At 39.3% G+C, this 16954-nt stretch overlaps 1 protein-coding gene across 3 annotated transcripts in view; it reads right to left on the bottom strand.

Moving 5' to 3' along the window:
* Positions 1-1904: 1904 nt before the first annotated feature.
* The window catches only part of GJC1 (gap junction protein gamma 1), a 29628-nt gene continuing 14578 nt past the window's right edge, over positions 1905-16954 (bottom strand). The window contains exons 3-5 of one of the 3 annotated variants that reach the window (XM_057715676.1): positions 15685-15907; positions 4489-4564; positions 1905-3521 (exon numbers count right to left, since the gene is read on the bottom strand). In XM_057715676.1, the coding sequence (XP_057571659.1) occupies positions 2311-3501 (1191 nt within the window). In that variant the 5' untranslated portion in view covers positions 3502-3521; positions 4489-4564; positions 15685-15907 and the 3' untranslated portion in view covers positions 1905-2310. Of the gene's footprint in view, positions 3522-4488; positions 4565-15684; positions 16586-16954 lie in introns of those variants that run through there. The other 2 variants (XM_057715674.1, XM_057715677.1) reach the window with 2 other exon arrangements.

The following is a 16954-nucleotide window of genomic DNA, read 5'->3' on the forward strand; positions in this document are numbered from 1 at the left end:
GGGAAATCTATGTCATAATTAGAACTTTAGTGAGAGAATAAAAATAGACTAACACATGTGAAGTGACCCAGAATATCTTTCTATGTACTTGAGAAAGCTGAAGAACTATCCAGACACAGAAGATAACATTCTCATCAGAACAAGCCCAGATGAAACACCAGGGGCCCCGCTGGTAAAAACTAAGTGGATGTTTCTGGCGCCGAATGTCTGCCTGGCATTTCTGCTTGACTCCTTCCCTATCACTTAAATCCCCAACCCTTCCACTGGCAAAGCCACTCCGTTCTCCTTCAGGCTCTGAATAGGTGGACGTGAATGTATGTGTATTTTTTTCTGTCCTTCAATTAAGAAATATACATGAAGTTCTACTGACAGAAGAATTATTGGCCGTTCTTTATCTTAGCTAGACTGAAGTATTTAAAATCTTGCCTGCTTTAGAATAATTCTTTGAAATTTCTTATTAAACACTTGGTTTGAAGGAAACTGTGCAGGTCTGTTAATTATCAAGGATACATACATGTATAAATCATTTTCTGAAATTTCCCCTTCATTCTCACGGAGTTTACCTTTTGCTTAAGTGCTTAGAGATCCTGAGGAGCTTCTTCTCTAGGCTAAAATTTACAGACTAAAAAAGCCAAAAAAAAAAGGTAAATGCATGGCTTATATTTGCGACTGAGTTTCCTTTCTTTGGGGGGGGGGGGTGCAATGCAGGACAAAAAAAGAAAAAAAAGGAATTGCACACAGGATGCTGTTCTAAGACCCTCCTAAATAACAGAGAACTGACATTTAAAAATTAAGACAAAAAAATAACATTCTTGGAATTTCAAGGTTGGAGGTGGCCTGCAATAACTCTGTTAGAAAAGCCTGAGATACCCAAAATGAAATGCTCCCTTATGAAGCAAACGCCCTTTCCTTTAAATCTGTACCAAGCTCTTCCTCTGAAGCTCCTGAACTATAAGACAAATGATGTGAACATGACAGAAAAGCAAAGTTCTCCAATATAACAGAAGGCTGAAAATGACAAAATACTACTGCAAATTACAAGTGTTATGTGACCATTAATGCTTGTCATTGACAAAGGATATGCCTATAGCAAATAAATACTGAAATTCTCTTTCGGTCTATTTACAGATAGAATCCCAGGTCTGACTGGTCTTCCAGGCAGAAACCTACATTGGCAGAAGTATGTAAATTATAAAAGTTCCATGGTAAATCACAAAAAATAAGGAATTTGAATTTAGGCTTTCTGCCATATGCAGTATAAGTAGCTTTGATTAATTTTTAGCCTAGAAGGGAATTTCCGTATTTTCACTGTTAACATATAAAGAAAATACCCATCACTGGCTTAAGAAACCAGAGAGAGGCAGGTTTTTGGATAGAGATTTAAGGCAAACCAAACAGGTCTACAACTAAACATCTTATCAGGGCTTATTCTCCAGGCGTGGCTTTGCTTTGTGATAGAGGAATCAGAATAGTTATAGCCAGGGTCTCCACGCTGCTACTGGATGAGGACACGTTTGTGCATCAGCCTTTTGAAAGAACTGACATTATATACACACCATCAAAGCATATGCTGGCAAGGCTTGATGTTTAAAGGACTTCTGCAGCAAATCATTTTATCTTCTTTGAAAACACAAATAGGTTTTCAAAGACTAGATACAACTCTGGGCACATGAATGAGATCCAAAGATTTCTCGAGTCAAAGAGAGACGATCTCAACCTCCTCCTACTACGGACTTTCTTTCCAAGACTGAGAACTGATTCATCCTCCTCTGCTCCTTACATATTTGAAATCTTCCCTGCAACACAAGAGGCACTTTTATTAGGTATGTAGCATCTATTAAAACTTTAAACCCAGGGTAGAATTTGCTGAACAAAGTAATAACACTAGCCTAACAGGCATTACCTTAAGGATTTTCCCCCTTTAATATAAAAGTGTAACTACAGTGGTCCAATGTACAAATACAAAAAAAAGTTCTCATACTTTAAAAAAACAAAGTACCATAATACTGTACATACAAAAACTGTTCAACAAGAATGATTTAAATATATCTGTTCTTTTCCAGATCTGGAAGACACAAATGTAAAATTCTGCAACCGTATTATTGCTGGAACATGTGTCCAGGAACACTGTGTTTCCCGTTCTCTCCCCCTGTCCTAGCCCCACCTCCAGAGTCCCCTGAGCTTGGATCATGAGCTGACAGCATCCCTGAAGATAACCAGAGCCAAATGTTTACTCAATGGAAGTCATTATTCAGTGAGCTGCTGCTTACCATGAACTATGAAAAGCACAAGTTTTAAGCCCAGCCAAGATTAAATCCAGACAGAGGTCTTCCCATCCCCTGATTTGCTACTAGCACTGCTTTTGTTGGACCCAGCTTTGGACGCCACTTTGGCTTTTTTTTCCCGGGGACCATGGGGGTTGTTTTGGTGACTGTAGGCCTGGATTGCCAGATCCAGGCGTTCCTGAGCCATTTTGATTTCCCTCTGCAGAGTCTCCAGGTCAGCTGGGAGGTTGTCCTCATGGCTGCCGTACTGTTGTTCCTGGGCAATGTTGGCCTTGTTTTGCTTGTAGGCAATCTTAGCGTTGGACAGTTCGGTGTACTGGATTTGATCTGGTTTGACGGCAATGTTATAGCCAGGGGGAGCAGATGGTGTATTCCAAGTGAAAGGATAATTATAAGCGCCCGGATCTTCCAGCTCCCTCCTTTTACTGTTTAGTGAGTCTCGAATTGTCCCAAATCCTAAATGAAGCATCTCCCAAATGTTAAGCAATAGGCAAAGGCCTGTAACACCATACATTATCAGAAGAAAGATGGTCTTTTCAGTGGGTCTAGAAATAAAGCAGTCTATCTTATGAGGGCAAGGAAGTCTGCTGCACACATAAAATGGGTGGACTTGGAAGCCATACAGAAAATACTGCCCTATCAGAAAACCCACCTCAAACACGGTCCTTGCCAGCAGCTGCAGTACATAGATTTTCATGAGCCCATCCTCCCGAATTCGCCGTCGGCCATCATGCTTAGGTTTAGATTGGTTCTGATCTTTATTTTCTTTTTCGCTTTCTAATTCCATTTCTGGATACATCATGGGGTCCTCTTCATGGTCTTCTTCTGTTTCTTCCAGAGCCCGGTGCTGTTTCCAACGCATCGCATAGGGTTTGCTCCGAGCGGCCTTCTTGTCGGCTTCGCCGTGCTCCATTTTGGCAATCTTATGAATGGCGTAGCCCAGGTACATCACTGAGGGGGTGGCCACCAGGATGATCTGGAACACCCAGAAGCGCACGTGGGAGAGGGGTGCGAAGGCATCATAGCAGACGTTCTCGCAGCCCGGCTGTTCTGTGTTGCACACAAATTTGCTCTGCTCGTCGTAATAGATGGACTCTCCTCCCACAGCTGTAAGGACGATTCGGAAGACGATCAGCACGGTGAGCCAGATCTTCCCCACAAACGTGGAGTGGTTGTGGATCTCCTCCAGCAGGCGCGTGAGGAAGCTCCAGCTCATGGTGACTGAAGTGGCTTGCCCTGATAAAAGTGAAAAACACCAAGGGAAAATTAACAAGTATGAAAAATCTTTATTTTTTAATTGATGATATCTCTAGGAACTACTTCTCTACATACTTGAAATTTAACTTCAAGGCTCATGCTAGAATGACTGTTAGAATAAATAGCATCTCACTCTCTACACTACCCTCAGGGAGGACTGTTCACTTCAGTCTGGGAGCACTGGTTTGGGCCTACAGGGTCCTAGGAAGTCTGACTAGTTTTCATGTCTCCCCTAGTTTAAAAGGGAAAATTACAGCTGTCGTTCGAGATATATTTCTCAAAGTATACTGGATTTTTTACATATGATATTATTTCATAAGATCTTCAGAACTCTGTGAGATATAGATAAGAAAACAGCACAGAAGTATAGCCATTCGGTCACAGTAAGACTGCCACTGAGAACATAATGGGGACACCTGGGCTGGATTCCCTTGTGAAGAGTTACCTTATTAGGAAACTTAAATTTCGGACCTGGTGACAAAGTATTAAAAAGAATCAAGGAGACAGTACAGCTGCAAATAACTGGCAAAGATCAAGAACTAAAATAAAAGACAGAAGGAAACATGGAAGACACTCCTTAGCTAGGCTGAATCACATAGATTCCAGCATCCTGTATAATATTTCTGTATTTTGTTTATGGTAGAAGTTAAAAAATGCCTGCAGATTGAATTCTGAGGACATTAAAAATCCAATCAATAGACAAATCCACTTAAAACAGCAGGTTGAAGGATAGTTTTATTCTGAGATTCTTAGATCTATAACCAGATCTAATCCTGGTAAAAACCATCTAAATGAGATAACATATGTACGTACATAAAATCGCTAATACAACCCCTGACACAAAGTACACCTAGCTTTTCTCCTCTATCCTCTCCCTCTCTTGGTTTAATTCTGCAGATTACAGCTGATTATCAGCACCACCAAAAAAATTAAATACACTTTTTACCTGTTCTCCAGAATTTCTGTTATCCAAAATTTTCTTAGAGAAATGATGTTTTGTTTACAAATTTTCCAGATTCCCTCTGGAAGGGGAAAAAAAAGAGAAGGTCATAGGTTTCCTCCCACAGAAAACAATAAATCTCTAGAATGCCATTTTCAGGGAGAAACGGTTTTCTAGGTACCATAGGAATCAATCAGTATGAGATGGATACACAGGCTTGAGTCTGTGTATCACTGTTCTCTCCTCCTACACGTGGTAGGAGAAACTACCCAATGACTTAAGACTCCAAGAGTCTGTAGTCTAAGAAAATATGACAGGAAGATGAGTCATTCATGAAAATCTGATACAGATGAACTCTGGCACCTATAGGAAAAAGCCAAAGCAAAAAATCTCAACAAATTTAACCAGGTCACTAAAGGCCTTGCAAAAATCTTCACCCTGAGTGCTCTATTCTCTGGAGCAGCCAATACTTCTCACTGGGATTTGAGCAGCCAACTAGAAGCAAGCTGTTTAATTAAAACACCCAACAGCTGGCTCTCAGTCACTGGGACACCCATATCCACAGAAGGTGATTTACAGACTCAACTGGTCACAGAAGGGAAACACCTGCATCTGTATTGTGATTTAAAAATTTATAATATATATATGGCAAACTGTTGCTCATTTTCTAGTTATGCCAACTATGGAATAGCTATGGGCAAGAAGCATCCTCGTTCACCATCATTTAATAAATAAATGTAAAACAATTCCTGAGTGTTCAAAATAACTGCATACAGAGATACGTGAAAAAAAAACCAAGAACAATTCCCAAAAGGTCAACGAAGAAGAAAAAAGTTCAGGCATCTACATAACATGCAAGTATGAAGATTTACATACAGAATCCTAACACACAAAGATCTCACCATAGGACTTCAAGTAGAACTCTCATTTCCAGCCCTGATGTCCAACTGAGCTCACCGCTTCTCCTCTCACCGTATACACAAGGTATACAACCACAACCCAAGAAGTAAATAATATGCACCCTTTAAATGGTGATGTAAGCCAGGTTTCCAACGCAAAACTCCATAATGATTCATATCCACAAGCCCAGACTCACATTTTCCCCAAAGGCCATATCTAAAGCATTTCCCTTAAAGCCTGAAATTCTGTTTGTTCCAATAAGCCAAAATCATGAAAGTGCAATTGTTAATTAGTTAGAAAACATCCTCTACACTGCTATCCATACCAAAAACAAATGAATATCTTTTTAACAATTATTGCTATGAAATAATTTCTCAACAGTTCAGCATCTCATACAATAATCTATTTTGGGGTGCAGGGGTTAGGAATTAGTGACAAACTCTTCAAAACTTAAAAGTTATAAAGCAGCCATTTAAATACGTCCAGAAATACACATTGCATCCTGGTTAAGCTGCAGACCTAGACAATGCTGAACCCTTAGAGCCTGGTTTTCTGTAGGCTTTTATAAGTACCACAGCACCCTAACAGCCAAACCTTGAGTATAAATGATGTGTATAGTACTGTAGCTTCAGCATCTCATAAAATTAGTGATGGGTAATTTTCTTTCTAAAATAACCAAACGGCAGCATCACCACTGTTTGGATTTACTAAATTGTCAGTAAGTTTTTCTTTGATACTCTTGCCTTTCCAAATCCCTTTCCTCTCCTTATAAGCATTAAGAGAAAGGCTTAAATATCAGAGTAGACTACTCCAATTTGGGGGGTGGGGGATGGAAAGGGGAAAAGGGAGGGAGGGTGTGAGAGGGGAGAAAAAACTGAATGAGTAGAATGGTGGGTTCTGGAATTGACATTTCTAAGCAAAAATATGTCACTGCCAGGTGTGGTCTTGCTGTGTTCTTGCTCCACTAAAATCCTCTTTTTTCAGAACTATTTTTTCGTTCTGCTACTAGAAGCCTAAGATTCAGAACAGTCTTCTCTGACTTCCCTGTTTCAGCAAACAGACTTGGTTACAGAGCAGGGAGTGAGACTATGCAATTAACCTGTGAACGGCTGTCATGAAAAAGTAAAAATCATTTCCATACTCTATGAGTGGAAAATGACATGGGAGCATGTGATGAGTGGTGGCGGCGGGGGGGATGCAAACACTTAAATGTTTTTTGCCAATTAGGACAAAGCCAACTGATTTATATGTATTTTGACACTTAATATCTTCCTGAATATATCCTTTATGCTTCAGTTGAATTTATCTATAGACAAATTCTAGGAAGCTGTATTATTAGGACACAGGAAATGTTAAGTCTGCATGGTTTTTGCTCTGTACTGTCATTTGACTTTCTACAAAGAGCCTAGCAATTTACAATGCCTGGTAATGAATGAGTACAATTTTACCTCAACCTCACCAGCCCTGTCTGTTATGCTACTTTGCTAGATGTAAAACAGTATTTCAAAATTATGTCAATTTGTATGTTTTTAATACAGCAGGATACATTTCCCCTATATTTCTCTTTCTCTGCGAACTATTTCTATCCTTTTGCCCATTTATCTGCAGAATGTATTAATACAGCACAGATATTAACCATTTGACATTTAACATAAATACTTCAGTTTATTGCTCTCCAAATTTTATTTTATATAGTCACAACAGTCAATTTCTTGAGTAAATTAAAAGGTGGCAGTTATTCTTTATAAGATGGTTTTTTAAATAAAGAATTTGCAAAATTCATAGTATCCAATAATTCAAAAGGATTCCCTATTCTCTCTCCATCCCCCAACACGTACTAAAGAAAATCATGTTTGCTTATGTAACATTTACCGGACAGAAATCAAATGTGCTATTTTTCAGTGTGTTTTCCAAATAACTTTCAAATCTACCTCGTTTTATGCTAGAAAATACAATTTAAAAAATTACTTGGTATCAACATGGTAATAAATTATGTAATCCCCTCTCAAATTATTTATATTTGAAGAGTTTTCCATCAGCTACATCCTAACAGGATCAAGTCAAAGTTTACTGCAGGTCTAAAACTCACAGGATCTTTGAAGATTAAATGTAAAAGCTCATTATTTGGGTTATCTCTGGAGGTAGATTATATGATTAGATCTATTTTAAAGATGAAGAAATGAGGTCCAGAAAGTTTATAAAATTTGCCCAAGATCATCCAGTAATTAAGAGGTGAAGCTAGAATCTGAAGTCAGCCAGTCTTGCTCCAGAGTCTCAGCTTTTAACCACTAGTAAAGAATTACATCACAGATGAGGTGAAACTATGTACAGGCCCCATGTGAACACAGAGGAGAGTACCTTAGCCCAATCTTCGGAATCAGAATTAAACTAAATGATAAAGTAAACTCACAAAGATCAAAGGCGGGGGGGGGGGGGTTGCTGCCAAAAGAAACTGGGGGAAAAAAAGATCAAAGGGGGAAATTTCATAGTTTAATATCTTACACACAGAATGAATTGAAAGTTAAGAAAAACAAAACAAACAACAACAAAACAAAAAAAGCCAAAACTCCAAGGTGGTTTCTTGGCAGTTGGAAGGGAAGAATAAAACTAGAAAAATGGTATCTTCAACAAAAATGATTTCACTAAGAAGGATAACTTCTTTGGGCATTGAGAACTCTGACTAGAGAAGTTGGTAAATTCAGTTCAAGGGTGATAATGCTTGTTAAAGGGGAGATACACACATGGTATACATATGAAGTGCTCAGAGCTGTGCCTGGTCTCAAGGCAAGCACCATCATTACCATTACTACCAGTGCTGCTGCAACTTTTTGTCTTATCACCTCAACTGTACTGGGAGCCCCTAGATGTTAGACACCATATCTCTTACCTCTGCTTCCGCAGAGTCTAGCCCAACGACTGGCCATTTTAAGTGCTAAATAAACATCTGACAAACAAATGAATAAATGCTTTCCTATGGGACCTGCCTTATATTTTTCACTGCAATCTCTTCTCTATTTTTTTCTCCTAGATTCCCACTGCATCATTCTGTCCAAAAATGGAATAAGCAGCTTCATGAAGCAGTGAACCCTGGTATAAGTGCAGCAGGGAGGGTAAAGGGTTGTAAAGGGAGGTGTCTGTACTTCACTGAAACCCATAAAATGTGACACCAACGATGGCAATACATTATGTATGTACAATGTTGTAATACCTACAACAACCACTAAAAAAGCACACAGAGAGAAATGCTGAAGAACACTAAATAAATCAAAATGGAATTCTAAAGAATGTTCAAGTAACCTATAGGAAAACAGAAGAAAGAAAACAAGTAAGCAGAGTGAACAAACAGAAAAACGAAAAATTCTATAAGCAACCTATTTACAATGGCTAAAACAAAAAGAATGACCACATGAGTTCCCTGAGACCGCAAGGCAATAAATTAAATAAATAAATAAATAAAAAGAAGGACCATAACTAGTGTTGGTGAGGATGTGGAGAAATGGGTACTCTCATATACTACTAGTGGGATTGTAAAATAAAATAGTATAATCACCTTGGAAAATAGTCTGGCAGTTTCTTAGAAGTTAAACATATACCAACTATATGATCCAGCCATTCTGTTTCTAGGCAAGAAGTAAAACCATATGTCTATAAAATGACTTGCACATAAATGGTCACAACAATTTTATCTGTAATAGCCAAAACCTAGAAACAACACACATGCCCATGAGCAGGGTGATGAATAAACAAGTTGTGGGCTTTCTGCCCGTGGACGCCGCCAAGTAAGCATCATTGACGTCTCCCCACTCCACTGCCATCATGTCTAAGTCAGAGTCCCCAAAGAGCCCGAACAGCTGCAGAAGCTCTGAGCTTTGAAGCAACTGATGAGAGTCTGAGGAGCCATTCTGAGCAACGTGGAAAGCTCACAGGCTGTGTGGTAATGAGCGCTCCGGAGGGTCTGTCACCTATGCCACTGTGGAGGAGGCAGATGCTGCCATGAATGCAAGGCCACACAAGGCGGGTGGAAGAGTTGTGGAACCAAAGAGGGCCTTCTCAAGAGAAGATTCTCAAAGAGCTGGTGCCCACTTAACAGTGAAAAAGACTTTTGTTGGTGGCATTCAAGAAGACACTGAGGAACATCACCTAAGAGACTATTTTGACCAGTATGGGAAAACTGAAGAGACCGAAATCATGACTGACCGAGGCAGTGGCAAAAAGAGAGGCTTTGCTTTCATAACCTTAGATGACCATGACTCCGCAGACAAGCCTGTCATTCAGAAACACCACACTGTGACTGGCCACAGCTGTGAAGTAAGGAAAGCCCTGTCTAGGCAAGAGATGGCTAGTGCTTCATCCAGCCAAAGAGATCGAAGTGGTTCTGGAAACTGGTCGTGGATGTGGTTTTGGTGGGAGTGACAACTTTGGTCGTGGAGGAAACTTCAGTGGTCAAGGTGGCTTTGGTGGCAGCCGCAGTGGTGGTGGATATGGTGGCAGTGGGGATGGCTATAATGGATTTGGTAAGGATGGAAGCAATTTTGGAGGCGGTGGAAGCTACAATGATTTTGGCAATTACAACAATCAATCTTCAAATTTTGGACCCATGAAAGGAGGAAACTTTGGAGGCCAAAGTTCTGGCCCCTATGGCGGGGGAGGCCAATACTCTGCCAAACCATGAAACCAAGGTGGCTATGGCAGTTCCAGCAGCAGCAGTAGCTATGGCAGTGGCAGGAGGTTTTAATTACTGCCAGGAAACAAAGCTTAGCAGGAGAGGAGAGCCAGAGAAGTGACAGGGAAGCTACAGGTTACAACAGATTTGTGAACTCAGCCAAGCACAGCGGTGGCAGGGCCTGGCTGCTACAAAGAAATGTTTTAGACACTACTCATGCATATGGGCAAGAAAACCTCAAGGACTGTATTTGTGACTAATTGTTTAACAGGTTATTTTAGTTTCTGTTCTGTGGAAAGTGTAAAGCATTCCAACAAGGGGTTTTAACGTAGATTTTTTTTTTGCACCCATACTGTTGATTGCTAAATGTAATAGTCTGATCACGATGCTGAATAAATGTGTCTTAAAAAAACAAAATGCAAACTGCTGTATACTCATACAATGGACTACTACTCAGCAGCAAACTACTGATATGTATAGCATGGATGAAGCTCAAAATAATTAGGCCAAATGAAAGAAGCAAAAAAAAAAAAAAAAAAGGCACACACTGTATGATTCCATTTATATAAAATTCTAGAAAGTGCAAACTATAATGACATCAAGCACGTCAGTGGTTGCCTATGGATGAGTTGGGGGTGGGATACAAGGAGGGATTGGCCAGCCTGATATCAAACTCTCCATGCTATTATTTTTCAATTTCTATTTCTGTCTCACTTCTTCTTTTCCCAACTTCTAAGCACATATCCTGATTTTTGTCCTATCTTATTATTAGCCTATCCTTTTCAGTGCTCTTTGCTGGTTCTTCCACCAGAATTCAAACTGTAAATGACGTCCCATTTGCTCCATCTCCCTGAAATTTGAGACTGGAAATTCGACTGCTATTCTACATCTTCTCTTAGATGTCTAACAGACACTTGAAATTTAACATAACCTAAGCCAATTCTCCCATCCTCCAAAAAGCTACTCTTATTCTGTCTGCAGTCCTCCCAAATTCAGTAAGTAGTTTTGCCATTCATGAAGTTTTTTAGGCCAAAACCTTCAAGGCAACCTCACTCCTGTTTCTCACTCCATAGCGAAACAATCAGCAAATCCTGCCAGTTCTATCTCCAAAACATAGCCACAATCTAATCACTTCTTTCCGATTCCACTGCTATCACTCTGATTCAAGCTACCTTCATCTCTAACCAAGACTACTGTAAAAGCAACAGGCTTCTAATTGGTCCCCTAGCTTATACTCTTATCCCTCCCAAATCTATTCTCCAAAAAGCAACCAGAGTAAAGCTTTTAGAAAGTAAACCAGATCATGTCCCTCTTTTGCTCAAAACTCTCTCAGAACAAAATCTAAAATCTTTACAACAGTCTACAGTGCCCTTTATCATATAGCTACTAGCATACTTTTATTAGTCTAATCGCCTTCCATTCTTCCTCTTACTCATTCTGATTTAAGAATATCTACATCCTCACTAATCCTCTGATCGTATCAATCATGCCATACTTTTGGCTCAAGATTTCTGTACTTGCTATTTTCACTGCTTTGAACTTTATTCCACAGATATTAGCAGAATACTCTCTCACTTCAAGTCTGCTCAAAAGTCATCTCCTTAATGACTTTCCTCAGACCACTTTCCTCTAAAATAACATATTCTCTTGTCCCTTTAATTTTCTTTATAGCACTTAACCCTCACATAATTTTACAATTTTATTATTTATAGAATGTAGGCAGGATTTTCTTTCATCCCCAATATTTAAAACCCCACAGCCGGACAAATGGTAGTAGGTTCTCAATAAATATCTGTTCGATAAATAAATTCAAACATTTAGAAAAATGTTCCTGATGTATTAACTGAAAAATATAGGATACAGACAGAATTATCCCAACTTTGTGAAAACGAATAAAATTTATACATTAAAAAAATCCTAGAAGAAAAACAAAAATGTAAAAAACCCCACCAGAACCCTGAAAGGTTACAAACAAATACCCACTCTACTTTCTCTCTTCCTCAGCCTGTCTCCTGCACCTCCACTAGAATTTTCTCTCTAGGATGGATCTGTGTTGCTCCTTTGCTGAAAAACCACTAATGGAGGTGGTTTCTCAAACCAGTGGGACAAAGATGAACTTTTTAAAGTACTAGAATAAAACAGTTGATATCTGTTATAACTTTGGATATGGGAAGAAAAGATGAATTTGAGTACAAAAAATAAAAATTGTCTCCATGGTTAAAATAAAAAACAACCTAAAGGGGCTTCCTAGGTGGTGCCGTGGTTAAGAATCCACCTGCTAATGCAGGGGACACGGTCCAATCCCTGATCCGGGAAGATCCCACATGCCGCGGAGCAACTAAGTCCGTGCGCCACAACTACTGAGCCTGTGCTTTAGAGCCCGTGAGCCACAATTATTGAGCCCACGTGCCTAGAGCCCGTGCTCCGCAACAAGAGGAGCCACGACAATGAGGAGCCTGCGCACCACAACGAAGAGTAGCCCCCACTCACCGCAACTGAAGAAAGCCCGCGCACAGCAAAAAAGACCCAACACAGCCAATAAAATAAATAAATAAAGTAAATAATAATTTTAGAAAAACCTAAACAATACTGAAAAAACAATGAACTGGGGAAAAAAGATTTCAGTAACTATTTTATAAGCAAAGAGCTAATCTCTAACATATAAAGAGTTCAAAACATACATTCCACAGAAAGAAAAAAATTCCCCTTAAAAAAATGCACGACATGGACGAACCTTGAAAACATAATGCTAAGTGAAAGAAGTCAGACAAAAAAGCCACCTATTGTACGATTCCATTTATATGAAATGTCCAGAATAGGCAAATCAATAGAGACAGGTAAGTGGTTGTCAGGTGCTATGGGAAATGGACTGTGACTGTTAATGGGTATAGAGTATCTTTTGTGGATAATGAAAATGTTTGGAATTAGACAGCGGTGTTGGTTACACAACCTTGTGAATATATTAAAACCACTGAACCATATACTTTAAAAGGACAAATTTTAGCATATGTAAATTATATCTCAATAATAAACTACTTTTGAGATACAATTCTTCTCCTATGACACTGGCAAAAATCCAAAAGTTGGAGAGGCTATGGAAAAACAGACATCTTCACATATTGCTGATGAAAGTGGTACAACCTCTGATGGCAATTTGATAATATCTAACAAAATTATGAATGCATCTCTATCCTCTGACCTAGTAATCTCACTTTTGGGAATGATCAAACTATAACACTCTTTCTATATAACTCATATGTATACTGCCAAGGGAATAGTTAAATGCACTATGGTCTAGTTACACAATTAGAATACCATGTGGCTATAAAAAAAAAAACGAGTAATGCTCTCCTTGTATAGAAAGATATTCAAAATATTTAATTAGTAAAAACAGCAAAGTATATAAGTGTATATATGTACATGCCTTTTATATAAGAAGAAAAAATATCAATCTCTGTTTTTGCTTATATTTCTATAAAGAAACACAAGGATACCTTTTAAAAAAACCATAATAAAAGTGGGGGAGGAGACTAAGGAGGATGGAGTAGGAGCAAGACTGATTATATATATCTTTTTAAAAAATTAATTAATTTGACTGTACTATGTCTTAGTTGCAGCATGTGGGAGCTTCGTTGTAGTATATGGGATCTTTAGTTGCGGAATGTGGGATCTAGTTCCCCGACCAGGGATTGAACTCGGGCCCCCTGCACTGGGAGTGCAAGTCTTAACCACTGGATCACCAGGGAAGTCCCTGATTACATATCTTTTTATACTGTCTTTTTTTTTTTTGAACCAAATGAATATGTTGCCTTTTTAAAGAAAACACCCCTAAAAGCATTCCATTCCCTATAGAATAAAGTTTGCTTGAGATTTTAAAGAAATTCTTTCGCAAATTTTTTAAAGTTAAAAAAAACTTACACATTTTTCAAAAATTAAATGTTTTACAAAAAGATCATCTTGGTAATTGGGCTTCCTAGGTGGCGCAGTGGTTGGGAGTCCGCCTGCCAATGCGGGGGACTTGGATTCGATCCCTGCTCCGGGAAGATCCCACATGCCGCGGAGCAACTGGGCCCGTGCGGAGCAATTGGGCCCATATGCCACAACTATTGAGCCTGCGCTTTAGAGCCGTGAGCCACAGCTATTGAGCCCGCGCTTTAGAGCCGTGAGCCACAGCTATTGAGCCCATGTGCTGCAACTACTGAAGCCCACGCGCCTAGAGCCCATGCTCCGCAACAGGAGAAGCCACAGTAATGAGGAGCCCGTGCACCACAGAGAAGAGTAGCCCCCACTCACTGCAACTAAAAGAAAGCCCACACACAGCGGTGAAGACCCAACACAGCCAATAAAATAATTAAAACAAAAACAAAAACAAAAAACTCACAAATATAAACAAAAAAGATCATCTTGGTAATGAATTCCGTGGTGCACCTCAGCACTTTCACTGCCAAGGGTGCAGGTCGGAGAACTAAGATCCCAGAAGCCAGTGGCACAGCCAAATTTTTTAAAAAGGCCTGCCTCTCCCTCCTATCTATTATCCTTCCTTTCTTTCTATTACCTACCTACCTACCACCTACCTACCTACCTACCTACCACCTACCTACCTACCTACCACCTACCTACCTACCTACCTACCACCTACCTACCTACCTACCTCAGCTGCGCTGAGTCTCAGCTGCCGCATGCATGTGGGATCTAATTCCCTGACTAGGGACTGAACCTAGGCCCCCTGCATTGGAAGCTCGCTGTCTTACCCACTGGACCACCAGGGAAGTCCCTACCCCAAATTTAAATACCATCTTTACATTTTACGTCAACTTACACTATACATTTTCATATATGCATTTGTTGTTTTACACTTCCCTTGGACATCCTCAGTTCACTCCCTCACTCCACTTTATGTTTCTTTTCAGATGTCACCTCTTGTGGTGAGGCCTTCCTGACCACCTACCTACAACAATATCCTTCCATCACTCTCTACACCCTTAACCTGTCTTTTTCCTTCAGGGCGCTCAACACTGCCTAAAACATTTTTTATTTGTTAATTTGTTCATTATCTGTCACCCCAACAGAATTCAAGTATGGAGTTTGTTTTTGTATCCCTGGCACTTAGAACTATTACCTGAGTGATTTAATAAATCTGAATCTCTGCTTATTGATTTTCCTCTACTTTATATGGTCTTTCCACAATTTCCTACTTGGAAAAATTTTTAATCCTTTAGGTTCTAGCTCAAAGGTCAAGTGTTCTTGACCTCCTCACTTAATCTCCTCCTCAGTCCATAGTAATTTTTCACTCCACCAATATCAGAGCTAATTAGCAGTATCAGTTTCTTCTGCTGGAATATGAGGTCCTTCAGGGGAAAGTCCATGTTTTTTAAAAAATCCTCTGAGCCCTCAGGACACAAAAATAACTCAATACACATGTGCTATATTTAACAGAAGATCTAATGAATGTATAGGAGGTAGAAAATATAAAATACGTTCTCTAATATAATCATTTCAGGGCAGAATACAATGAATGGTACAGAAGTACAAAATGTGAAAATACTCAGAGAAAGAAAAGAGATTAACTCCTATAAAATAACAAATATAAGCTGTCAATTATACCTTAATGAAGCCGGAAAAAAAAAGGATAAGCTTACTGCAGAAGACAAGTGGGTCTCTGAAGAATGGGTATGGTTTCACCAGGTAGAGCTGGGGTGGGAAGTAGAGGCAAGGCAGATGGAGAATATGGTGTGAGTGAAAAGTTGCACAAGAAGGCTCTTAGACTGGAACATGATGGAGGATGTTTGGGAAGTAGCTGTAGAGAGGCTGAACAGGGAAGTCAAAGACCAGTTTGCAGAGGGCCTTAGCACACCATGGAACCTGAAATTAAAGCATGTAAGTAATGATGAGTAAATGTTCCTCAAATGTGGTCCACAGACCACCTTCGTCAGAATTACCCAGAGTGCACGTTGAAAATGCTGATTCCCGGGTCCTACTTACCCAACTCCCATTCCCAGGCCTACTGAATCAGAATTTAACAAATCTTCTATGGTTAGACATTTACATTGTTTACAATGATTTATTACAATACTTATGACTTTGTACACATCCCCAATTATAGATTTAGGATAAATTTCTAAAAGAACTGCTGGGTCAATAGTTGTACAAATTGTGAAAAAGTTGTGTGTGTGTGTGTGTGTGTCTGTGTGTGAGAGAGACTGGGAAGAGGCCAGCTTCCTTACGCACAATCTCTCCAAAAATTCTAACACTTTTTTTTTTTTTAATTCATTTTTTTTTTTCTTTTCTTTTTTCTTTTTTTTTTTTTTGGCTCACGGGCTTAGTTGCTCTGCAGCATGTGGGATCTTCCTGGAGCAGGGATCAAACCCGTGTCCTCTGCATTGGCAGGCGGATTCTTAACCACTGCGCCACCTAGGAAGCCCCTAACACTTTTAATATGTATTATCAAGTTACCCCTGCAAAAAGCCAGCACTGATTTATGTTTCCACTACTGAGAGTATGAGAATGCTGGTTTCCTCACTCTGCCACCAATGATTTCAATGCATTTTTAAAGCAACAATACATTTTTAAAGAAACATTATGTCAATCTGTGTTTAAACTATAAGAAGCTTTAGACGATCATTAATCATTAGGGAAATGCAAATGAGACAAATAATGCACAGTGAGATACCATTTCATACCCAAAAGGATGGGTATTATTAAAAGAAAAGAAACAAGTGCCGAAAAAGTTAAGGAGAAATTGAATCACTGTTGTTCACTGCTGGTGGGAATGTAAAATGGTGCAGCTGCTATAGAAAATGGTGTGGTTATGATTTTCTCAAAATATTAAATATACAATTATCTTATGATCCAGCAATTCTACTTCTGGATGTATAACTAAAAGAAATAAAAGCAGGGACACAAACAGAT

Source organism: Hippopotamus amphibius, chromosome 17, assembly GCF_030028045.1.
Source record: "Hippopotamus amphibius kiboko isolate mHipAmp2 chromosome 17, mHipAmp2.hap2, whole genome shotgun sequence".
Lineage (NCBI taxonomy): Eukaryota > Metazoa > Chordata > Mammalia > Artiodactyla > Hippopotamidae > Hippopotamus > Hippopotamus amphibius.